General features: G+C 39.2%; 1 protein-coding gene across 1 annotated transcript in view; it reads right to left on the bottom strand.

Annotated features, from left to right (window-relative positions):
- Positions 1 to 1,572: 1,572 nt before the first annotated feature.
- Positions 1,573 to 26,137, bottom strand: part of LOC307107818 (uncharacterized protein) — a 43,022-nt gene continuing 18,457 nt past the window's right edge. The window contains exons 4-6 of the mRNA XM_079785331.1: positions 19,332 to 19,364; positions 14,937 to 15,018; positions 1,573 to 7,470 (exon numbers count right to left, since the gene is read on the bottom strand). Coding sequence (XP_079641457.1) covers positions 2,720 to 7,470; positions 14,937 to 15,018; positions 19,332 to 19,364 — 4,866 coding nt within the window. The 3' untranslated portion in view covers positions 1,573 to 2,719. The remainder of the gene's footprint in view (positions 7,471 to 14,936; positions 15,019 to 19,331; positions 19,365 to 26,137) is intronic.

Below are 26,137 nucleotides of genomic sequence, written 5' to 3'. Positions count from 1 at the left end.
ACAACAGAAAAAAACACAGAATAATAGTATACATATTTTAACTGGCTCTGCGTTTTTTGCCGATAAAGTGCAAAAAAATCTATAAATATTTAAGTGCATATGAACTCTTTTCTAGTACATTCTAAATTGTGCAGCAGGGGATAGAAAATAATATAAAAAACTAGAGGCCCGGTGCATGAAATCCGTGCACGGGGAGGGCGGTATCCCTCAGCCCAGCCTGCACCCTCTCCAATCTTACCTTCTAAATTTCTGTTTTTCAAGACTAAATTCCATGGACCTAAGGAAAACATAAAGCTAAATGGGTAAAAAGAATTATGATAGATCAATTAGCTTGTCCAATTTATCTAGCATCATTCAGTTTTATTTTTATTTGCAAAAGGAAAACCCACATACATTTATTACTCTGCTGTTCTTGGCAGTGTTAGACCTGGATTATTATAATGTGAAAAAAATTATTGTGTTAAAAGGTTGTTAAGTTTTAACTTTGGTCCTAAAATGATAGAAATCAGATATCAAATTAGGTGATAAACTAAGATGCATATTTGCAAAATAAATGTCTAAGAACCAATTAGACAGCTGACCTACAAAAAAGAAGTGAGTTGATAGCATAAAGTAGGAGTTGGCAAAATTTTTCTCTAAAGAGCCAGATAGTAAAAATTTAGGTTTGTGGGATATATGATTTCTGTTGCAACTACTCAACCTTGTTGTTGCAGTGCAAAAGCAGCCATAGCCAATACTTAAACAAATGAATGTAGCTGTGTGCCAATAAAACTTTATTTAAAAGACAGGCTGGATTTGGTCTACAGGCTATAGTTAGCCAGCTGGTGGCATTCAGGAAGAGAGGCATTTATGAAGAGGTTCTTATGGCAAAAGTTCTCCCAAACACCATGAAACTCTCATCTCCAGCCTATAGAGCAGGGGATGGGGGAATGGGAGGGGACTTCAAGAGGTCTTTGTGAAGTGCCTGACCTGTGTCTTCCTGATATTATGGGGCATATTGTTTCCAAGACTGGAAATTAGCTCTACTAACTACCAGTGGTAGAAGTAACATCCATGAGTGTTTCTTGTGCACCCACGGTAAGTTATGAGAGAGAAAGAGAGAGAGAGAGAGAGAGAGAGAGAGAGAGAGAGAGAGAGAGAGAGAGAGAGAGAACCTGTCTAAGCTGGTTTAGTTTGAGTTCAACAGAATCACCTGGTAAGACACAAGGACTCCATAAGAGACAGTCTGTGTAGAGCAGACTGAAACCTCGGGCAAAGTGGGAAGTGGCCCCAGAGAAAAATGTGACTGGACAGTCTCATTTTTAAAATTGAGACTGTGTTTAACCAGATAATTTTTTTTAAAAACCATGAGTGAGCTGAAAGTTAGGGAGCTGAAATTTCATTCAGGAGCAAGAGACTGTGTGCAGCCGCCGCCCCCGCCCCCCCCCAAACACACACATAACCCACTATTAAAAATCGGAATGGAATTGTGAAGGAAAAAACAAATTGTATTTTTTGTTTTAGAAATTGTTTATAACATAAAATTTCAAGAGCATAGTCCAAAGAACAGAAAAGAGTATACAGAATTCCCATATATGCTTCATGCAGCAATTGTTAACTCATGTCCCATCTTGTTGCAGTTATACTGTTTATCTACTTTCCTTTCACCATCTCCATACTTTACACATGGAATTACTTTGAAGCATATCCAACATCTGTATTTCCTTTCAATTGGAAGAAAGATCCTGAATTGATCCAGATTCAGGTTCAATTATTTGGTGATGTGTGCACTCCTATAATCTCATATGTCTGGCTCTCTCTCTGTTAATATTGATCAGGATTTAGGAAAGTCTGATTCATCTGCTATAAAGTTGTTTATCAGCTTTTTATCAGTTTTTGCAACCATTGGTGATTGTCCATGTCCATAATTTTATTGGATGAAAATTGCATTTTGATTACCTCTCACCGGTTGTGCTTATTCAGTGCAAAGGTTACATGCATATCTTCCCAGTATGTTAGGATTCCGTGGATGGGAGTCAAATTAGTCTTTTTTCACAAGAGACCTTTTTATTCATTAGCTTTGGAGTTCTGGTGTTTTTTGTTTGTGTTTGTTTTTTTGGTTTGTGTGTGTGTATAGAGTTCTATAACCGCCCCCCCCCCCCCCACACACACACACTTTTGCTCAACTGCCTCCTGCTACATTAAAAGGCAGTCTAATTCTCCAGCCTGCTTTGGTAAAATCTGCTGACTTCTGTGGGTATGACATTCAGAGAACTGGTTGCTTCTCTGCTTTGAAAGATCCTTGAGTGCTGGTGTGCTTGGTAAGAACAAATGTTGCTCTTCAGCTTGAGAGGATTTCACCTTTTTAATGAAATGCTTCCCAATATTATAATGTATTGGAATCATAACTATTTTCTCCTATTCTGAAAAGTTTTTCCAGTTGAGAAGAAAGGAGGCACTCTACCTCAGTCCATGCCTTGGTTGGGTAATTGGGGGAAGTGGTGGAGTTCTGTGGGACTGACTCATTACATTCACTTTTCCTAATTCCATCCCTAGCTCCTTCTTATCTTGTCCTTATCTTGTCCTTGATAGTGTTATACAAACCAAGGAAGATATTTGATACTGTCCACATTTCTCACTTTTTTTTTCTTTTTCAAGAGAAATTTAAAGTCTTAGGTAAAAAAGAAAAAAAAAAAAGATTGCACTGAGATCACATTCCTGCAGGGAGAAGATCAGGCTCTTAAATAATCTCAATATCATAAGCAAGTGGGCCTCCAATGGAAAATCCCAGGTAAAAGGACACTTTTTCTATGCTTCTACCACTTCTTAATTGACCCCAGAAAGCAGGTATGATGGGTATTGTGATTCGTTCATTGATTCCATATTCTATGTATAAACAGTTATTTTCAGCTCGTCCCTTTAAACGAAGCAAAAGTTCTTGGACTTTTTTCTCCTTCCATACTTCTCCACTCTGCCACCAGATATTAATATCAAGTGTTTTTCCAAAGCATTGATCAATTTTCCCTTTGTGGACAAGTCTGTTCATATTGTTACCTTTCCCAAGAAAGAAATATGCAATTGGTTGCTTCGTACGATACATATGTTTATACTGCCCCCTGAAAGAATTTTGTAGTGACCGAGCATGTTTTTCCATTTGTTTAGAATCTTGATCTAGTTTTTGGTTTTCTGGCCAGAATAAGAGGGAAGCTAAGAAATAAGGTTCTGATAATTGATGAGACGGTCCTATTTGTTGCAAGATTTCTCGAAGCTGATCTTTCAATTTTTTAGTTGGCATCACAATTTTGGAGGTAGGTTTAATGCAATAGAGAATGATATTGGCCAAGATGAAATTCTGTTTTTCCTTTTGCTGGATTCTGACAGTGGATTGTTCAAAGAGAAAAGTGTATTTTTTCACTATATCTTCCATGGTTTCTTGATTTTTGGTAAGGTATTCCAAGAGCCCAGAAAACTTGTCTGCTTTTAAAACTTCTAGGCTTCTCCGATACAGCTCTACTCGAAGTGGAAAACTAAGCTGTGATCCGAGATCTTTGTTTTGTAATTCCTCGGAGGGACCAAATATATCTGCATATTTCTTAAAATATCCAGCCACCTTTCTCCGAGTTTTGGACTGTTCATTTTGCTTAATGTTGTTCCTTGGTTTTAGAAGGACAAAATAATCATCAAAAAAATCAAAGGACTTTTTCAAAGAAGATCGCAATTTAGTTAGATAGGGAATAAAATTCTTGAGGGCTAATTTAAATTCATTGTTTGGATCCCCAGGAATATCACTATTTCCTGATATAAAATTGATCATGTCTCTTTTAGATGGTTCATTTTTATTGTCAAAAAAAGGAATGAGCTGGAGAATCTGGATTGCATAGAGCCCAACTTCTATCTCCCCTTGATAACCAGCAATATTGTAAGTATCATACCGCCTCTTTGACTTCTGATTAAACCTTTCCGTTGCCTCATCCTCTTTATATTCACTTTGCTGTTGAGATTCCTTGAATGCTTCTGAGGCATGAACTGCTAAATCCAAAAGTTCAGTTAGATCAGCAACTGAAATGTTTCTGTTTCTTTCATTATTCTCTATCCACCATCTTATTTTACTTTTGTAGACTTGACCCAGTGTATCTGAGATATAAGAATTGTTAGGTTCTATGTTTTTTGCTTGATTTGCCCAATGAAGGGCACTGGTAAAGTCCCTCTCTTTAATGTAGAAATGTCTTGCCAAGGCTTGGCAAATGAATGCATTTGGGTTAAACCGAAGAATACCTTCCAGTAATACTTTTTCAACTGCTTTGTTCCCTTCATCTTCATGTAATGCTTCAATGAATGGGGAAAACCAAGTTCCTGTTTCACCTTCATGTTCAATTCGCTGTCTTGTGAGCAGCAGTGTTTGCATATCCTGGAAAAATTTGCTTCTTCCTATACCAGTATCATAGAACACATTTTCTGTTAGCATATCCCACATAATTTGACTTTTATCCAAATCATAGCTTATCTTCAATTCTTCCAGTGAGCGGATAGCAATCAAAGGGTGTATAATGCGCACTCCACAGTATTTCCCACATTCTATGACCTCTGTTTTTATCAGAATTGTAGAGTAGGTGCCCATCTTATCTTCAAGTTTTTCTGTCCCCCAGTAAGCCTTCTTGGATGTGATTCCTAAAAACTTTTCACACTGTGAAAGTGAAATGGTGGTATCAGGCACATATGAATTAAGAAGAGCCAGAAAAGAAAAGAGCTTTGCTTCCTTGGTGGAAATATTTTGTCCTTTCAGGATATTCCTGACAACATTTTCTATGTACTCTTTATTAAAATTGGTTTTCATGATCATGAAGGAATAAAAATCTTTAAAGTTTTTATGTTGCTCTTCAATTTCTTTCAATTTAAGCTCAAATGCTCTCTGTTCTTTGGGAGATAGTTGTTGTATTAGGGCGATACTGTCTGACATCTTCGCACATTTTTCAGGATTCTGTGATCTTACGCAATTTAGGATGATCACTAGAGGTTTCTCGTATCGGATGTACTTATTAGCTATAGCTGTTTGAATAGAGGCCTGCAGAAGATAGATATCACCTTGTTCTTCAAAATCATCAACGAGAAGCAGTACAGGTAAGTATTCCTGATGGTTTGCTGTCCCATAGGTGATTAAATTAGTCACTTGTTTTCCAATTTCAGAAAAGTCCACTGTCTTGTTCTTCAGCACAGCACATCTGAATTTCTTCCTTAGTTCCCAGAGAACATGCATAGCCAAGGTAGTCCCACCACAGCCTGGATGATGATACAGATGAATAATTTTGGAACATGTTGACTTTGAAGAATCTGCACAGCTGTGAATCATTCTTTCAAGTTTTTCATATTTATCCCTTTTGACAAAAGGTGAAGAATAGTTTTCAGAAGAAAAATAGAAGTTCCACCATGATACTTTACCACCTCTATAGAAGTCTTCCTCTTTTAAAGCCTTGAATTCAAGGAATTTTTTTTCATCATTTTCTAAGAGTGTACCTTCACATTCATTTTCACAGAGAATTTCCAGAGCAGTCATGATACCTTCTTCCATTTCTAGAAGGACAGTCGATGAACCAATAGATGGCAAAAATCTCTGTGAAGATTTAGTCACAGATTTTAGTTTAAGAATAGTACCATTGATCTCTTCAAGACTTAAAGAAGAAATACATTGGCTTGATAATTCATCTTGTTTTGTTAATCTTGCTTCAAGTAGATCTTTCCATCTCTGACATATGTGTGAGTGTACACAAATACACAATATATTTTCTATTCCTTTGAGATCTTGGTAGAAAGCACAGAAGGTCTCAATGAGGGGGTCTCTTGGGTCATCCACAGAGGAGAGTAAAAGAAATACCACCAAAAACTTCCCTCTTGGCATTACGTCTTCGTGTGTAAGAAATGATATTAATTTCCTGACTTCAGATGCTTTTTCTTTTTGCCATGAGCTTGGATCTAAGGGTTTGTATTTTTCACTGTCAAGGTCTAACCTACCATTGCAGAAAATCCAGCTGGGTTGCTGATAAAGATTCAGACTAGAAATCTTCTCGTTTGGTGTGGTTTTCCCCTCTACATATAGACTTGGCAAGTGAAGGTTTACTATTCGGCTTTCTTTGTAAGCATTGACTACCCCCTTGTTCACAGATTCAGGATCAAAATCCAATATAGCAAACCATTTTATTTCCTTCAGAAAATCTAAGTGTTTTATTTGATTAGGATGGCATTTGTTTGTTACAAGAATGTACCATTCATAGTATGAATTATCTAACAAATCCTTATTTCCTGTCAACAATTCAATAAGCTTTGGACCCTCACTGTTTTTATTATTTGTTTTTATTCTGCATTTTTCTTCTGCTTCTTTTCTATGTTCTGCCAATGCTTTTAAACCTAATTTAAACATTTCGAAATCTACCTTTTTTTTCATGATGTCTTTAGAGCTGGCCCCATCTCGCACAAACACTGAGAAATGTTTTCTTTGTTCCCATACTTGGTTGTTGCAGTTTTGCATTTTAATCTGGAAATAATCATGTTCACATTCAGAGTATTTTGGAATGACATCTACTTCAATAACAAACCTGTCAGATGGAGTACTGTTTGGCAGTAAAACTTGTACAAACCTTGGCTCTCGAATGCACTTCTTTGCTTTTTGGACCTGATGGTCTTCAAAATATTGGTGGATCATCCGATTGAAGTGGTCAATGAGGGCTTCTTTGGTGACATTGGTGACATTCACACCAACAATTTTTCCATGGGGCTTGTCTTTTACTCCAAAATGAATGGTGCCATTGGTCCGTGAATTCATACAAGCTGAAGCAAATTTGAAAACTTCATTGCTAAATTTCATTTTAACATCCTCCTCTGTGGCTTTTGTTGTATTCGTGAACTCTTTGAATTCATGTATTGGATCAATGAGATTGAGTGGTCCTGTTTCAGGCTGTAGACAAAAATCCATTTTGTAACGATATGGGTCACTGAATTCATCAAAAGGATATGATACACATGTCAGTTCTATGGATGGCTGCTTTTCCTTTGTGTCATCTATTTCATCTTCTACGAACTCACTTTTTAGTGACTTAGAAACTGTATTCTTTGTAGAGGCATTAGCCATATCTGATTTCTCTTTACCCTTTTGTTTTTGCTTTGAAGTTTCTTCATTTTCCTCTTGCATCAAAGTTTGTGTTTTAGGCGCCTTTTTACTGCCTTTTTTCTTCTGACATGTCTGAATAGGATCATCAGAGGATGCTATCTGCAATTTTTTGAATAGTTGTTCTATTTGGATAGCTGGTCCATGTGTTATGCCCATATCAATGAGATGACTTTTAGTTAGAAACTTCAGGACTGCTCCATTCACATCTTGTGTGGTCAAGATTTGCCTGTATTTTTGGTCAATTTTATGACTCTCTAACCACCAATTTACATCATCTTTTGTCCAGTCATCTGTATTTTCTGGCAGGTTTAGTTGTGCTGCCATTCTGATATCTGTATATAGAAAAATATATAATTAATATTTTTATAAATAAATTTTAAAATAATCAACCAATTTTTCCAATAGGTAATATGTATTTCTTATGCAGTTTTAAAAGTTCAAAGATTGTGCATGCTATCTAGTTATCCTCCTGAGAGAAAATTAGTGTTACCAGTTTCTTCTGTATCCTACCAGAAAAATGCTACCAAATACAGCTCTTCTCCCTGCTCTCCCTCTCCGCGCCCCGCACCACCCCCACCCCCCCGGCCAATGAAAGACAGCATAGTATACACAATTCTTGTCACCTTGCTTTATTCACTAACTATATGTTGGGGCACTTCCAGACAGTATATATAGAGACATTTCATCCTCATTAATGCTTATTTGCTATAATGTGAGTTAGTATTATAAAATACTCAATTCTGCTATAGAAAATAAGAGAAACAAAGGAGGATATATGAAACTAAATAGAGAAGTATTTGTGAAATGAGGAGATATGAAACTAAGTATAGAAGCAAATAGTTGTGAAACATGCTATGATAGGTGTAGATAAAGTATATAGAACATATGAGTGTTAAACATAGGAAGGGATAGAGGGGCCAAATAGATATTAAATATTATTAAGACACAATTGAAGCACTTGGTATTGTTAAGGTCTTAAATGGGTCTTAACTGGGTAACACCTTCTTTATCTTTTGGGCCCTCTACTCAAGAAACAGAAATAAAATCCAGAATAGCTTATGAGGCTGATTAGTGAGCTATAGCTGTAGTCAGGCATACATGTCCCTCTGCATCTCTCTGTACTTGATTAGAGCAAGTGCATGTCATTGACTCATTGTATTTTCCATATGTTGATCCCCCTTGGACAGACCTCAACTCTGGTTCTCAAAATTATACAGTTGGTGGAGAATGCTGATGCAGCAGAGGAGAGAGGATCTTGCGTAACTCGGATAATAAGATCCTTCTACCTTCTTGTAACTTAAAAAGTGTATTATCCCATATCTTCTCCCTGATCTTTTGTTGTGTATTTAAATTGATTTAATAAGCCATGTGCCTTAAGCATCTTAATTTGATGTGGGAGCCTTTCCGTTCCATGACTTCTGGGATAGCTTGCTGGGTAGGGAAAAATGATATTAATTTTTCACATAAGAATTGATAATGGCTTATTCCTGGGCAGTAACAAATGGCATTACTATTTGGTCTACAAGTTGGAAGATGAGTATCTGGAATATTCATGGCAATCTGGGTTACAGAAATATAGCACTGGTTAGAAAACATAAAATCCAAATAGCTTTAAGTACAATCCCTAAATGGCTCCAAAATGTGAGTCATTTTGATAAAGCCATCATGGGAGAAATCTAATTAACAGAGGAGATAAGCTTGGGGAATTATGGCAAATAGGTTATATAGGCCCACTTCTATGAAATAATGCACAGGAATATTGCCTCCAAATGTAGATATAAATTCAAGGTTAGGATTTACCTTCCATTTGAGACATAAAGATGCTGGAATGGTGATCTAAGGTTAAAGCTATTATTTTTGGTTAGTAATTTCTGTATGCATAGAAAGTGAATAATATCTTTTGCCCTGGCCAGTATGGCTCAGTTGGTTTAGTGTCATCCCATGTACTAAAAAGTCACTGGTTCAATTCCTGTCAGGGCACATGCCCAGCTTGCGGGGTTGGTCCCTGGTCAGGGTGCGTACCGGAGGCAGTCAGTCAATGACTCTCTCATACATTGATGTTTCCTCTCTCTCCTTCTCCCTTCCACTCTCTAAAAAAACAGTAAAAGTGAAAAGCTCACATATCTCACAGCTACAGTAATACAAAATAGTCAAAATAGGCAATCTGGTGGGAATTTTACTCCTTTACAACACTATGACAATGAGAAACCTAGAAGATTTAATGCCTTCTTAAAAAATGTGAATTAGATGAAGTTTCCTTCAGCAATCTAGCTTATATAGATTAAGAAGTTCAAATTTTAAGTTATCTGGGAAAAGAAAAATGAGTGGAGAGGGAAATTGCTTTTGGTATACTAATCTTCAAAGTAAGCCCCTTTTGTGGGGCTACATCAAACATAAGACTGTGCATCAAAGGACACAATTAACAGAATGAAAAGGCAAGCTATGGAATGGGAGAAAATATTTGTAAATAATGTAACTGACTTGTTAATATCCAGAATATAGTAAAAACTATAACTCAACAACAACAACAAAAATAATCCAATTAAAAAATGAACAGTGGACTTGCATATGAAGAGATGTTCACCATCACTAATCATTAGAGAAAAGCAAACCAAAACCACAATAATATATCATTTCACAACCATATGATAATTGCTAAAAAAAAAAAAAAAGATTGAAAATAACAAGTATGGTGGAAGGAACTCTTGTGTACCATTGAGGGGAATGTATAATGCAACCAACATGGCCTACCCTAAAAGAATGGTTAAAGCAAGTTATCTAAACAGCAAGAAAATGATTAGAGAAGGAACCTTGGAATATTAGGAAGGAAAATAAGAACATGGTGAGCAAAAATATTGATAAGAATGATAGAGTTTCTCCTAGTTGGTTTTCTAAATTGTTTGTTGAAGCACTGTCTGAATGTATATAGTGGAAATAGTTAAGATAATTAAAAGTGGATAAGGTAAAGGGATATATAGGTACTAAGATTTCTTCACTTTACTCAAACTAGTAAAATAGTACCACTACACTGTCATAAATTATCCTATCTAATAAAGAGGGAATATGCTAATTGACCCTCATGCCATTGCAAAGATGGCGATGCCCACAGCCAATAAGGAGGGACTATGCTAATTAACTGCCTACCCTCAAAGATGGTGGCGCCCACAGCCAATAAGGAGGGAATATGCTAATTGACTGCCGTGCCCTCAAAGATGGCAGTGTCCACAGCCACAAGATGGCAGCACCCAGTCCCCTCAGCCCCGCCAGGACGCCTGCCTCTGGAGTCCCCCTGTTCCCTCAGTCCCCCAGCCGCCCAGGGCCACACGAGGCGCAGGTAATCAGGGCCAGCTGAGGCTTGCGCTGTCGGCAGTGGCAGCAGCAGAGGTGTGATGGGGGCATCACGTGTTGCCTTCCCCTGATCACCGGGTCGACTCCCACCCCTGAGGGCTCCCGGACTGTGAGAAGGGGCAGGCTGGGCTGAGGGACCCCCCCACTCCATGCATGAATTTTCATGCACCGGGCCTCTAGTTCATGTATATTGTAATATCTAGAGCAACCCACTAGGAAAAGCTATACAAAGTTATATACTTAAAAAGACTGTAGATAAAAGTGGAATTGTCAAAGAATTTCAAATAACACACAGGAAGTCAGGAAAATAAGGTAGAGATATGAAAATTAGAGAATAAAAAGAAACAAAAAATAATAGACAAAAGTATTAACATATAAATAATGACATTAAATATAAGTAGTCTAAATACAGAAATTAAAAGGCAGAATTGGTATACTGGATTAAAAACATGACCCAGGATATCCTGTCTATAAGATACTCTAAATAAAACAATATATGTAGGTTGAAAGTAAAATTATAGGCAAAATATATAATATAAATATTAATAAACTCAGGAATAGCTATATTAAGGCCAGATGAAGTATATTTCAGAGCAAGGAATATTAACCCAGAGGAATATTATATACTGATAAACAGGTTTATCCAACAAGACTCCAGAGCAATTTTACAGTGTTTGCACCAAACAAGTAAGTTGCAAAACATGTGAAGCAAACACTGATAGAACTTTTCCATTTTAGGCAAATCCACAATTATAGTTGGATATTTCAACATCTTCCTTTTAACAGTTGATAGAACAACTAGACAGGACATTAGCGAGAATGGAGAAGAATTCAACACCATTGACCAACAGGTTTTAAATCACAGACCACTCCATCCAACAACAGCAGAATATCAGTCTTTTAAGTGTCCAAGATAAGTTCAACAAATTAAAAAAAAATTAAAGTCATATAAAATATGTATGATGGAATCTTAAAAACTGATAATGAAAGAAAAGGAAAATTACTAAACACTAAAGCCATGCATTCCTAAATAATTCATGAACCAAAGAAAAGCAAAAGAAAGACATTGCAGTAAATGGAAATGAATATACAACATATCAAAATTTGAGGGACACAGTTAAAGCAGTGTTAAAAGAAACAGCAATAAATGCATATATTGGAAAGAAGAAAAGTCTCAAAACAATAATCTAAGCCAAGCATGTCAAACTCATGGCCGACGGGCCACATGCGGCCCACAACGAATATTTTTGTGGCACAGCCAATATAACGGTATGTAAGAAACATTTTAATAAAAATTTCATAACTTAATTTTTACAATATCCTGTTATACATAATTATTAATAACGAACTACAATGTTTGCTAATGTTTGAATCATGTTGCATTTATTTCCCTTAGCGCCTTACATGTAGGTGCACCATTTCTCTCCACTAATACTAGTAGTGAATATTTTAGCAGCCGATTGCCATGTCATTAGTCTTGTACTGACTTGTTTGGTGTATGCAATAGGACATGTTTCGCTTTCGGAAACAGGTTTATTTGCATTACGCTTATTAATTTGTGCAGTTATTCAGTATCTGGTAAGTTAATGTTCAAGAAAAATATTAATTTTTATTAAGGTTTTCTGTTATGTTAATGATTATTCATTTCAGCCCTTTGTATTCAGCATGTCTCTATCAAAATAAACCTACATTTGTATGGAAATTGAAGCTTTTGGTTTTTTTTGTGGCCCACATAAACATAAACCTTGTTTATTTGGTCCATGTTAGTCTTTGAGTTTGACATGCTTGATCTAAGCTCTTAACCCAGAAACCTAGACAACTTTGAAAAAGAAGAGCAAAATAAAATATAGGCAAATAGAAGAAAGGAAATAATAAAGAATAGAAATAAATTGAAAACAGAAATATAATGGAGAAAGTCAGTGATGTAAAGATCTGCTTACTTGAAAAGATCATAAAATTGACAAATCTCTAGCAAGACTGAAGAAGAATAGAAAAGAAGACACATTTACCAGTATCAGAAACAAAACAATGGATATCATTTAAGAACTTTCAGATATCAAAAGGACAATAATGAGTACTATGAACAATTTGACAACTCAAATGAAATGGACTAATTCCTCAAAAAACACAAACTTCTACAACTCACTCAATATTAAATAGATCATTTGTATAGTCTCAGAACTTCAAAAAAAACTGGATTTTTAAAATATGTTTTTATTGCCCTAGCTGGTTTGGGCCCTGGGATTGAAGGGTCCTGCGTTTGACTCTGGTCAAGGACACATACCTCAGTTGCAGGTTCCCTAGCCCTGGTTGGGGGGTGTGCAGGAGGCAACCAATTGATGTGTCTCTCTCACATCGATGTTTCTCTCTTGTTTCTCCCTCTACTCTCTCTAAAATCAATGGAAAAATATCCTCAAGTGAGGATTAACCCCCCAAAAATGTTTTTATTGATTTTAGAGAGAGAAGAGGAGGGAGAGGGGGAAGGGGGAGAGGGAGAGACTGCCTCTGGCTGTGTCCTGCATGTCATCACTGTAGATCAAACCTACAACCCAGGCATGTGCCCTGACCAGGAATTAAACCAGCAACTTTCTGATGCACGGGATGATGCTCAATCAATTGAGCCATGCTAACTAGGCAGAGAACTGGATTTTTTAACTTAAAAAAATCTCCCCTCAAATCTCCAGGCCCAGAAAGATTCACTGTAGAATACTACCAGACATTTAAAGAATTAACACTGAATCTACACAGTCTCTTCTAAAAAAACTGTAAACGTGGTAAAACTCACCAGTTCATTTTATGAAGCTAGTATTACCCTGATAGCAAAGCCCTGCAGACCTAGCCTGCAGGTGGGCTCCCATGGACCCAGGTTCTGCCCCACCTAAGAGCCAGGCTGGTTCCTACAGACCTAGGCTCTGTATTTGCCCCAGTGCTGGGCTGGGCCCCATGGACCCAGACTCCAGATTAGCTCCCATAGAGTGAGCCTCCCAGCCTCCAAAGCTGGCTTTTATGGACCTAGGCACATGGTCTGGCCCCAGGACCAGGCTGAATAATAATAATAATAATAATAATAATAATAATAATAATAATAATAATAATAAAGTTTTGGCAAAGATAAGAAGAAAAGGGAACCCTTGTACACTGTTGGTGGGGGAATGTAAATTGGTATAGCTTTTATGGAGATGAGTATGGAGATTTTCCCTAAAATTAAAAATAGAACTATATATGATTTAACTATTCCACTTCTGGGTATATATCAGAAGGAAATGAAATCATTATCTAAAAGAGATTATTTGCACTCACATGTTTATTGTAGCATTTTCACAACAGCCAAGATATAAAGACAACCTGAATGCATGTCTGATGATATACTAAGTGAAATAAGCCAGAAAGAGAAAGTTACTGTATTTCTTATTTATATGTGAAATCTAATAAAAAAGTCAAACTCATAGAAAAAGGGATAACAAGGGGTTGGAGAGGAAAGGGATGGGCAGATGTTGGCAAAACTATACAAATTTGCAGTTATGTAGAGATGTCTAGAGAGCTAATGTATAAGCATGATGACTATACTTAATAGTACTGTTTTGAATGCTTGGAAATATGCTAAGAGAGTAGATTTCAGGTACACTCATCACAAAAATTAATGATATCTGTGTGAGGAGATGGTATGTTAATTAGCTTGACCATAGTAGTCATGTCACTATACATCTATAATAATAAAAGCATGATATGCTAATTAGACCGGCATCCTTCTGGATGTCCTTCCAGACAACCTTCTGGATGAAGCCCGGGTCCCGGGTGCCAGAGGGAAGCCAGTGCAGGCAGCCGGGGGAAGGAAGGCCTACTCTTGCATGAATTTCTTGCATTGCAATTCTAGTATGTACATAAAATCATTATGTTTTATACCTTAAATATATACAATTTTTTTAAAGTACTGCATTAAAAAATTTTAAGATACAGTGTCAATAATACTTGGAGAGGATATGTATAGTCTAAATGCTTTTATAAAACTAGAAGAAAGCGTAAGCTAGTTGTAGAATTTCCACTTAGCCAGCTTTCCTGTGGTTCTGGATGGTGTTCGTTCCGTCTTTTGGTTGTAGTTTTGAAATGGTTGTGCGAGGCAGCAGTTTAGGTGTTTACCTATGCCGCCATCTTGGTTTCTCCAGAAAGCATAAGCTAAATGTCAATTTAATAAGATCAAAGAAGAACAACAGAATAAAGCAGAACTAAATGAAAGGAAGGAAAAAATAAAGATAAGAGCAGAAATCTATAAAATGGAAACAGTTACAACAGAGAGAATCAAAGAAGCCCAAAAGTTGTTCTTGATAAAGAGTAATAAAATTGACACACCTGTGGAAAGAGTGATCAAGAAAAAAAGAGATGGCACAAATATCAGATGCTGTAAATTTGAAGACTGAAGTGAACTGAACAAATTCCTTGAAAATATATTTACCAAAACTGACTGAAGAAGAAATGGAAGGGGTCCCACTTCCCAATGTGATGTAGTAGATTCCAGCGGGACACCAGCACTTCCACTATAACAACTAGGAAAAAAGAAGTCAGATAAATTACAAAACATATTTTTGAAGTATTCACAGAGTTGTAGATGGACTTCATGACAAGGACTAGTTGGATAAAAATTCCAGAGAGAGAAGATCCCTTCCTAGGTAAGCTTTGGGGCATTTGCTCATTCTAGGCTGAGGTTGAGGACTAGACCCGGCCTTTTGGGAGAAGAGAAACCAGTGGGGCTTTTCATGGTCACATGGGTGGATGTGATGAATTGGAATCTAAAACTGCCCCAGAATCTTTAACCATCTTGGAATTGCAAAGTAAAAGTACAATGAGATACTACTGTATATCTAGCATAATGGCTTAAAACAATACCAAATAGTGGTGGTGAGGTAGAGTCAGTGGAATGTTCATACATTTCTGGTGGAAATATAAATTGTTTTAGCCACTTTGGGAAACTATTTGGCAGTTTTAATAAAGTTAAATGTGCCAGTAATGATAGAAAACATAATGTAAGGTACCATTTCTATGAAGTTCAAGAACAGGCAAATTAATCTATTATAGTAGACTTCAGTGGGTACCTTCTGGCAGGGCAATATTTTCTGGGGAGTGGCACAAAAAATACTTCGTGAAAATGAATAAGGGAAACCTTATTCAACATGGACCTGGGAAGCCATGGAGGGAGAGCTCTCCTCTTCCCTGCCTGTCTCAGTAATAGCAACTGCTTTGCACTCATTGCCAATAAGAAACTGCCACCACCTTGTACACTGCCCCCAGCCCCCACTAATGCGCTCCTGTTAAAACAACCCTCCCCAATATTCTCCAAAAATCCCCTCCCAAACTGACCTCCCTTTTGGCATGTTGTACTTGGCGATGGTCCACCATAGTTTGCATGTCCAAAATTACAATTCCTCTGCTATTCCCAAATAAACTAATTTGCTGCTCGATAACCTTTGTTGTTTATTTTTTAAGATTCATAATTTTATATCTTGGTTTAGTTAGTGGTTACACTGATGAAAACACAGAAATTTCATAGAGCTGTACCCTTAAGATGTGTTCATTTCATAGAAATTATACTTCATGTGAAAAGCCAATGACGCCTCCAAAATGCATGGTAAAATAAACAGATGAATAAAATAAAAAAGATACTTGCATAGAAAAAGATAATGGTATGTTACCAGTCAAGGATAATGATTAACTCAATTCTGGGCACATGAGGTCTGAAAGTTACACTAGAGATTTATTATTGCAGCCTTATTCACGGGATCAGCTTTTAGTTTTACATGCCACTGTTGACTCATAGTGGTTTTATAGTTATCTAAAACCTGATCCTATTGCCCTCTAGGAACTCTGCTATGTGAGTCATTTTTCATATGTCCATCTAAATCTCATCTACCCCACCCTGTAAATGTACAGCTCACTATTGTCATACCTAAAGCAGGAGGCGCCCTTGCCATCTGTGTTCAGGCTTCTGAAACCTCATACCTGGAGCTCTTCTGCCCCGTCTTATCAGTATACTTCTCCAGGAGTCTCCCTGATTTCCAGTAACAGTTTTATAAACTCAGCCCTTGTATCCTATGTGATACCTCAAAGATCAGATTACGAGACGGAGTGTTGAATTAGATGGATTATTTGATTCAGGCATGAGCTGCAAACCATGTACACGTGAAACATAAAGCCAGGTGAATGCGGCGCCAGGACTGAATGTTTGGTTGAGAATGTGAGCAAATAAAAAAGGAATGGCTTTTGACTATTTTCTCTACCTGATTATGGATCTTTTTTATTTAAAAAAATAAAATTTATTTTGGGATGACATTGGTTAATAACATACAAGTTTCAAGTATACAGTTCTATAATACACCATCTGTATATTGTATTGTGTACTCACCACCCAAAGTCCAGTCTCCTTTTGTCACCATATATTTGACCCCCTTTACCCTCTTCATCCTCCTCCATTCCCATTCCCCTTTGATAACCACCATACTGTTGTCTATGTGTATGATTTTTAAGTCATGATTGAACAGCTTGAAGTTTCACACAGCTTCCTCTAAAGCCTTTATGAGAGTCTTTCAATAATGTACTTTAAATAAAGAGTTGAAGATGTTGGGAGGATATTAACTAGAGCAGTGATTTTCAACCAGTGTTGTCCCAAGAAATTTCCAAACATGTAATACCTGACTATTTAGTCAGGGGCACTAACCTCTTTTCCCTTAGGTTGTCAAATAAAAAGAATGACAATAGCCAACACAACAATAGCTGTCTGGAATCAAAATTATACCTATTTTTTGTCAGAGTGGCAAAAAGTATATATTTTGGTGTGCCACGGAATGTTAATAATTAATTCATGTGTGCCATGAGATGAAAAAGGTTGAAAATTGCTGCACTAGAGGAATGATTGCTAACTTCTATGTTTTCCACATTTACACTACTTTTCAGAGGCATTTCACATATTAATGATTCCTTTATATCCTCTCTTGTTCCAAAAACATTTTTTTTTAGATATTTCAAAAACTTATACAGGATCACACATATGTGAAAACCCTGGGGTAGAGAAACTGGTGGTGTTTTGTATTGTTTTTTTTTTTTCGGGGGGCAGGTGGGGGAGGGCCGGTGCGGGTGGTCCTAGCCAGTTTGGCTCAGTAGATAGAGCCTATGGACTGAAGAGTCCCAGGTTTGATTCCAGTCAAAGTCAGGAGGCAGCCAATCAATGATTCTCTCTCATCATTGATGTTTCTCTCTCTCCCTCTCCCTTCCTCTCTGAAATCAATAAAAATATATATTTTTAAAAATCAGGGGAAAGACTAATCAGGGAAGATAGAAAGTGGAAAAAAATGAAGCCATGGAGTAAAGTTAATGCCTAAAATAACTTTTCAGTTCTATATACTTTACTAAAAGTGGCCAGAAATTTTGGTTCTGAGCTTCTCAGCAACCACTATAAAAAAGGAAACAATTTGTTACATGATCAAACCCACATACATTTATTTGCTAACTATAGGGTTTGTCAGCTTTTCTAAAGAGAGTTGAATTTCAGGCCTTTATTTAGAAATGTAACCCCATAGCCCCTTGTTCCTTGCTTTGGAGGAAATCAGACATAAGAACCTAGGACATTTAACAGGAAGGTATAGCTGCCATTATTCAAGGACTTCCTGTAGCAGTCTCTGTTCTGTCTCTCTATATCTGTCATCTGACACGAAATATTTGAGAATCTATCCGGGAGTTTTATTTTCTGGCAGCTGCCTACTTCTAAGAGTAGATGGTAGAAAGTATCTTTGATTAATGTAAAACACATCTTTAAATTTTCATTAAATGTTCTTTCTGAAGATGCTAATACCTTGGAGAATTTCATCAATAAAAGTGCCTTTAGTTAACAATTGCATCTCTTATGGAATGTTATGACTCATTTTTCACCTAATACAAAGCCAACTCCTGTCACAGAAGTGAAGTCTAACATGTCTAGGCTTAAATATTATTTTTTATCTTGGGGTATATTTCAATATTCTAACTGAAAAGTAGATTCCTTCCTATTCAATAAAATGCTGCTATAAATAGCAATAATGATATTGATAATAGATATTGTACTTACCCAGATTGTCTTGCAAATTTCTTCTACATAAATGGGAGGAAAACCATGGATTTTATTGCAGAAAACATGTAATGTCTGTGTTTTCTTCCTCCTACAATGTCAGAAAAAGACATTTTCTTCTTTAGAGTTTTCATGAACGTTTATTTATACTCTGCTTTTACCTCAGTCTGAGCTCTAACTGGCTCAGAAACAACAGGGTGTGTCTCAGAAATGGGTGTGTCGAAACTGGCAGATATGAGAAAGGAAACCCGTCATCTGCTGCTTTTCAGTTTCGTTTTCCTAGAGCTAAGTTTATTTTGCTCTGTAAAATGCCTTTCTCTCTCTCTCTCTCTCTCTCTCTCTCTCTCTCTCTCTCTCTCTCTTTTTTTTTTAGCCATTACTCTGCCACCTTCTGGTCTGTTTGATTAAAGCCCAAAGGTTTCAAATCTGTTCTTTGCTTGAGAGTTTTGAGGACTGCCGAGAGCCCTGTTGTCTTGGCTACAGACAAACTCTGGGACAGTCTGAGTGGATCCTCTGGGAATACTGGTTTTCATTGTTGTTGGGAGCCTTGTGGAGCTCCTGGTAGGAATCAGCTTAGGTTGGTCTTGCCCTGGCCTTCCAAAGTGGGCTAACCATCCAGATATTTTTCTAAAGTGTAAAGGAATGGCTTTCAGAGACTTTTGAGCCCTCTATAAATGCTAAGGGTCTCTGAATTAGTTCTGCAGGCAGACCAGGGTTAGTCTCCCCCACTCCCATGGCCACTTTGCAGGGATTTACCTTTTTAAGGTCCGTCTCAGGGTAAAGAACTGCCTAAGAGCCACAAAAACAATGAACATTAAAAAAATTAACAGCAGGTGCTAATACTTATTGTGTATACTCAATTAGCTTTTGGTTCCCACATCCCACTTTGATTCACACAGGTTTTTATATGGGTTTTAAACATTTATTGGGCACTTACTATGTACCATGCAATGTTAACTTACTCTTTGTAAAAATCCTCTGAAGTAGATGCTATTTTTATCTCCATTTTACAGCTGAAGAAAGTGAGGCACAGAGATTATATTTATACTAGAGTACTAGAGGCCCGGTGCATGAAATTCGTGCATGGGGGGGCGTGTCCCTCAGCCCAGCCTGCACCCTTTCCAATCTGGGACCCCTTGAGGGATGTCCGACTGCCCGTTTAGGCCCAATCCCAGTAGGGCCCACAGGACACCACACACACCGGTAGGATCGGGCCTAAACGGGCAGTCGGACATCCCTCTCATAATCCAGGACTGCTGGCTCCCAACTGCTTGCATGCCTGCCTGCCTTCCTGATTGCCCCTAACCGCTTCTGCCTGCCAGCCTGATCACCCCCTAACCACTCCTCTGCCAGCCTGATTGATGCCTAACTGCTCCCCTGCCAGCCTGTTTGCCCCTAACTGCCCTCCCCTGCAGGCCTGGTCCCCCCCAACTGCTCTCCCCTGCAGGCCTGGGTCCCCCCCAACTGCCCTTCCCTGCAGGCCCGGTCGCCCCCAACTTCCCTCCTCTGCTGGCCTGGTCACCCCTAACTGCCCTGCCCTGCAGGCTTGATCGCCCCCAACTGCCCTCCCTTGCAGGCCTGTTCCCTCCCAACTACCCTCCCCTGCTGGCCATCTTGTGGCAGCCATCTTGTGTCCACATGGGGGCAGCCATCTTGTGAGTTGGAGTGATTGTCAATTTGCATATTACTCTTTTATTAGATAGGATAGAGGCCTGGTACACGGGTGGGGGTGGGGGTGAGCTGGTTTGCCCTGAATGGTGTCCCAGATCAGGGTGGGGGTTCCCTTGGGGCGTGGGGCAGCCTGGGCGAGGGGCCTGTGGTGGTTTGCAGGCCAGCCACGCCCCCCGGTGACCCAAGCGGAGGCCCTGGTATCTGGGATTTATTTATCTTCTATAATTGAAACTTTGTAGCCTTAAGCGGAGCCAAGCCTCCTGCTTTTTCCATCGCTGCAGCCATTTTTGTTGGGATTTATTTATCTTCTATAATTGAAACTTTGTAGTGGAGGCCAAGGCAGGCCAGGGCTGCGGGAGCTTGGCTTCCTCCATCACCAGGGGCAACCCAAGCCTCCTGCTCTCTCCAGCTCTGTGGCTGCCGCCATTTTTGTTGGGATTTATTTATCTTCTATAATTGAAATTTTGTAGCCTTGAGTGGAGGCCTGGACTTGCCAGGGTGTGTGGAAAGCTTGGCTTCCTCCATTACCCAGGAAACCCAAGCTTCCTGCTTGCTCCATGGCTGCAGCCATCTTGGTTGGGTTAATTTGCATACTCGCTCCTGATTGGCTGGTGGGCATGGCTTGTGGGTGTAGTGGAATGATGGTTAATTTGCATATTACTCTTTTATTAGATAGGACTAGGGGCCCAGTGCATGAATTAGTGCACCTTGAAAGGAACTGTGGGCCGCGAGGCTGTGGTAAGCACAGGGGCATGTCTTGGACCATCCTCCAAGACCCTGCCCAGCCCCTCCCACTGTGGCCCTGGTCCCCTGTCTGCCAGCAGCCCAGCTCCCACTGCTGCCGCTCCCATGCGCTGAAGGCACCACACGCACCCGTTGAAGGTACAAAGCGATTGGGGCCAGCGCTGTCAGCAAATGCGAGTGGTGGCTGCTGTCCTGATCGCCCCTCAGGAGCAGGGGGCGGGGGAGAAGCCTTCAGGGGCGATCAGGGCCGGCAGCTGCCGCTTGCATCCACTGATGGTGCCGAGTGCAAGTGGTGGCTCTGGCACTGGCTGTGGGTGCGAGTGGGGCCAGCACTGGCAGCAGGTGTGTGCGCCAGGCAGGACCATGGTGCATGGGAGCAAAGAATTTTCAGTAACCACCAGAGGCTTGCCTTGATGACAGCGACCGGCGCCCTGCCTTGGTCTGGCGCCCCCACTCACCTGCTTCACCATCCCTCCATGGCCAACGCCCGCCATGTTCTGCACATGCCCCCTGGTGGTCAGTGCACATCATAGCTACCGATTGTTTGGTTGTTTGGTCTATTTGCATATTAGCCTTTTATTATATGGGATATGTATATAAGCATATATAGATACATATATATGTACACACACATATGTCCATGTTTATTTATATCCTCTTGGTTCTGTTTCTCTGGAGAACCCTAGCTAATATGACTAAGGCACAAGTAGTTTGACAAACTGGAATAAAATATAGTTATAAAATATTTCTGTATGGCATGTCCCTCCTCAGTCACTCCTAATGTCCTCCAGAGGAAGCCACTCTTCTGATTTATTTTCCACCAGAGATTAGTTGTACATGCTCCAGGTGTTCATACATATAGAATCATATACTCCTCTGTGACTGGCTTCTTTTATTCAACATAAGGTAATTGAGATTGGCTCTAGTGTTGCATGTATCAGTAGTTTGTTCTTTTCTTATTGTCAAACTAGAGGCCTGATGCATGAAATTCGTGCAAGGGGCTCGGCCCCTGTCACCACAGCCTTGGGCCCCCGCCGCCAGAAGGGCATCCTGTCTAATTAGCATATTACGCTTTTATTATTATAGATGTATTCTGTTTTGTCAATATAACACAATTTATTTATCCAGTTTCCTTTAAATAGACATCCCATCCCAGTTATTTCAGTTTTTGGTAGTCATGAATAAAGCTGCTATGATTATTTTTGCACAAGTATTTTTGTGGACATGTGTCTTCATTTCTCTTTGGTAAAAACCTTGACATGGAATTGCTTGATCAAATAGGTGTGTGTTTAACTTTATAAACAACTGTCAAGGCTTTGTCAAAACTTGTACCAGAAGCAGTACTCTTTAAGGTATGGTAAGTCTGTGTGTCAGGCCACTGTATAAGTCAAAATGAAATAAGGAACTTGTGTCATCTCACCTGCTAGTGTAGGAATCCTATCTAATAAAAGAGTAATATGCAAATTGACCATCATTCCAACACACAAGATGGCTGCTCCCATGTGGACACAAGATGGCTGCCACAAGATGGCCAGCAGGGGAGGGTAGTTGGGAGGGAACAGGCCTGCAAGGGAGGGCAGTTGTGGGTGATAAGGACAGCAGGGGAGAGCAGTTAGGAGCAAACAGGCTGTCAGGGGAGTGGTTAGGGGGTGATCAGGCTGGCAGGCAGTAGCAGTTAGGGGCAATCAGGAAGGCAGGCAGGCAAGCAGTTGGGAGCCAGCAGTCCTGGATTGTGAGAGGGATGTCCGACTGCCTGTTTAGGACCGATCCTACCGAGATCGGGCCTAAACAGGCAGTCGGACATCCCTCAAGGGGTCCCAGATTGGAGAGAGTGCAGACTGGGCTGAGGGACACTCCCCCCCCCCCCCCCCCCCGTGCACGGATTTTGGGCACCGGGCCTCTAGTAAAGAAATAATGATATTCAGCACATCAGTATCATGAGTCTGAGGCTGCCAGGCACCACAATTTTACCCCCATCCTCCATCTGTGAGTAACAGGTGATTTAGTATCATTGGTACCCATAATACCTGGCCTGATGTTATAATATCAAGTATGTTCTCACCCTCTTAGGAATGGTCAGATGTGGCACCCATTGGCAAATGTTTATGTTTTTGCAATATCTGTAATGAGCATAATATTTACTGTTAACTCTCTAGGTATTACTAATTTTTCTTTCTGGATGGACCTGTGTATCATATACCATGACTCACTTTGAATGATATTTTCCATTTTTCTAAGACTGTAAGAACAAGTTGAATCTTCCTGTGGCTATTTATTTTCAATACACATCTTCAGTTTTTGAATACATGAAGCTCCTTGAAGAGCTGACTCCCTTCAGGAACTGGCTTGTGCCCTATGAGCGTCAGACACAACATTGTCAACTGTCTACCCTAGAAGGCCAACTTTCCCACAGGGACTAGGCATGCTTGGACAAGAGTCTCTATTTCACATGTGTTTTAAAAAAAGAATGGTTAGACTTAGAGCATGTGGTTATTCAACTTTAAGCAAGCCATTGACCTTTGACTTCTCTTTAAGAATTTCTTCCTTATTGTTACATTTCTCTTAGCTAAGAGTCTATTTGTTAACTTTAAGTACTATTCACATGTTTATAAATCCCACATTGGGTGTGGATTTCATATCATAGGTATTTCCAAACTAATATACCAGTTATCCCTTCAGAAGAATACCAAACTTAATATAAATTTAATTTTCTCTAATCCAGTGTCTGTTTATTTCATCATATGTTTTGAGGACATATTGAAAGCATTGTTAATATGGGAAAATACAATGATTATTCTACAAGGGATTTGGTGATATAAACAGTTTATATTTTTTCACCCCTGATGAGATATTTACTAGTAAACATGGCTGGCTTTTACTGAGCCCTATTGGCTTCATAGTACTCAGTAGAAGCCAACCACGTTTAAAGATACTCTGCCTCTTAGATCACTCATGCATATTTGATAGGAATAATATTTCCTCTCTCAAATAAGAATGAAAAACTAAACATTTCAAATTGTTTGAAGAAACATCCTGGGTATAATTTTTTTTTTTTACTTTATACTTAATTTGGACATGAGCATTAACTAAAAGAACTACGGGTATGTTTTGTTATGTTCCCTGTTACCAATGTGATAATTAGTTTTTTAACTATTGAAGAAATATTGTTTTTAATTAAAAGCATATAAATTGATGTAATGCAATATACCTGTATATGAGGATGAGTGTTGGAAAATGGATAAACACTATAGTGTGAGAAAACGAAGGTTGTGTGGTTAGGGGAAGGGGCTTGAATTAGAGTATCAGTGACTAAGTCCCTTTTACCAAAGACTGAAATGGAGCAACACAGTGTTTAAGTTCAAGCAAAGTTGGTAAAATACACCCTTCTTAGATTAATAAAACCATTTATTTAGTGTTTTATAAAAGTAAATTGCCTTTAATTCTAAACAAAATGTGGTCTATTTATACAATGAAAATTTATGTGACAATAAAAAGGAATGAAGAATTGATACATGATACTACATGGATGACCTTGAAAACATTATGCAAAGTGAAAAAAGCCATTCATGAAAGACCACATATTGTATGACTCCAATTATATGAAATGTCCAGAATAGGCAAATCCATAGAGACAGAGAGTTCTTGCCAGGGGTTAGGGGAAGGGGTGAATGGTGATTGAGTGCTGTGGGTGCATGGTTTCTTTTGGGGTGATGAGAGTGTTCTAAAATTGATTGTGCTGATGGTGCTAACGATATACTAACAGACATTGAATTGTGTACTTAATTTTTTTCTTTTAATTCTCATGTGAGGATATTTTTTTTCCATTGGTTTTCAGATAGAATGGAAGGGAGAGAGGAGGGGGGAGAGAGAGAAAAAAACACACACATCAATGACAACATGACAGAGGAACATTGATTGGTTGCCTCCTACATGTGCCCTGACTGGGGGCAGGGATTGAACCCTCAACTGAGGTACAAACCCACGACCCTCTGAGGAAAACCAGCCAGGGCTGAATTATGTACTTTAAATGGGAGAATTTTATGGTATGTGAGTTATCTCAATAAAGATGTTTAAATTTGCTTCCTAATAAGAGCCTTCTGAGTGGCAGACATGTAAGATATACTATCCAGTTTAATCCTCATAAGATGCTTGCAAAACAAGTTTATTTTCCTCATCTTGCAAATGAGAAAACCAGAGTTCTAACTTACCTATGTATACTGGCTGGATGAATGACTCTCACAATTTGACTTGCATTGTAAGCCTGTCTATTTTCTAAGTATGAACTTTTCCCACTGGCTGTCTTGGTTTACCCTGTTTCCAAATTATAAGACCTACTGAGGCAACCATTTGTTGTGCTGTTATCAGTTGTGAGTTAATTTACCTATGTGAGTAGAGCTGATGATTTATGGAGTACGTGGAGCCCTGAGCAAGCTGCAAATAACCTGAGGATACTGAATCCTCTTGAGTAGGGAGCTGAGGAAAAAAGTGGTAACTCAGTATCACAAATACTTAGTCCAACAATTTCTTTTCATACTTTGTTTTCCCCAATGGCAATTCAAAGAAAAGAGAGAGGGAGAGAGGAGAGAGAGAGAAAGAAAGGTGAGGAAGTTTGAAGAAAAGAATCAGTGCCCAGCCAGGTGTGGCTCAGCAGTTGAGCATTGACCCAGGAACCAGGAGATCACCGGTTTGATTCCCTGTCAGGGAATATGCCCAGGTTGCGGTTGTGGGCTTGATCCCTACTAGGGGGCATGCAAGAGGCAGCACATCAGTGATTCTTTCTCATCATTGATGTTTCTATCTCTCTTTCCCTCTCCCTGTCTCTCTGAAATCAATTACATACTGCACGGGGGGAGAGGGGGTGTTCCTCAGCCCAGCCTGCACCCTCTCCAATCTGGGACCCCTCGAAGGATGTCCTACTGCCAGTTTACAGGAATCGGGCCTAAACCGGCAGTCGGACATCCCTCTCACAATCCAGGACTGCTGGCTCCAGCTGCTCTCCTGCCTGCCTGCCTGCCTGCCTGATTGCCCCTAACCACTCTGCCTGCCGGCCTGCTTGCCCCCAACTGCCCCCCACTGCCAGCCTGCTTGCCCCCAAATGCCCCTCATGCCAGCCTGCTCACCCCCAACTGCCCCCCTGCTGGCATGCT

Source organism: Cnephaeus nilssonii (genome assembly GCF_951640355.1).
Source record: "Cnephaeus nilssonii genome assembly, chromosome: 12".
In the NCBI taxonomy this organism is placed as follows: domain Eukaryota; kingdom Metazoa; phylum Chordata; class Mammalia; order Chiroptera; family Vespertilionidae; genus Cnephaeus; species Cnephaeus nilssonii.
The sequence above is the reverse complement of the archived record's forward strand: the minus strand, read 5'-3'. Positions and strand labels throughout refer to the sequence as shown.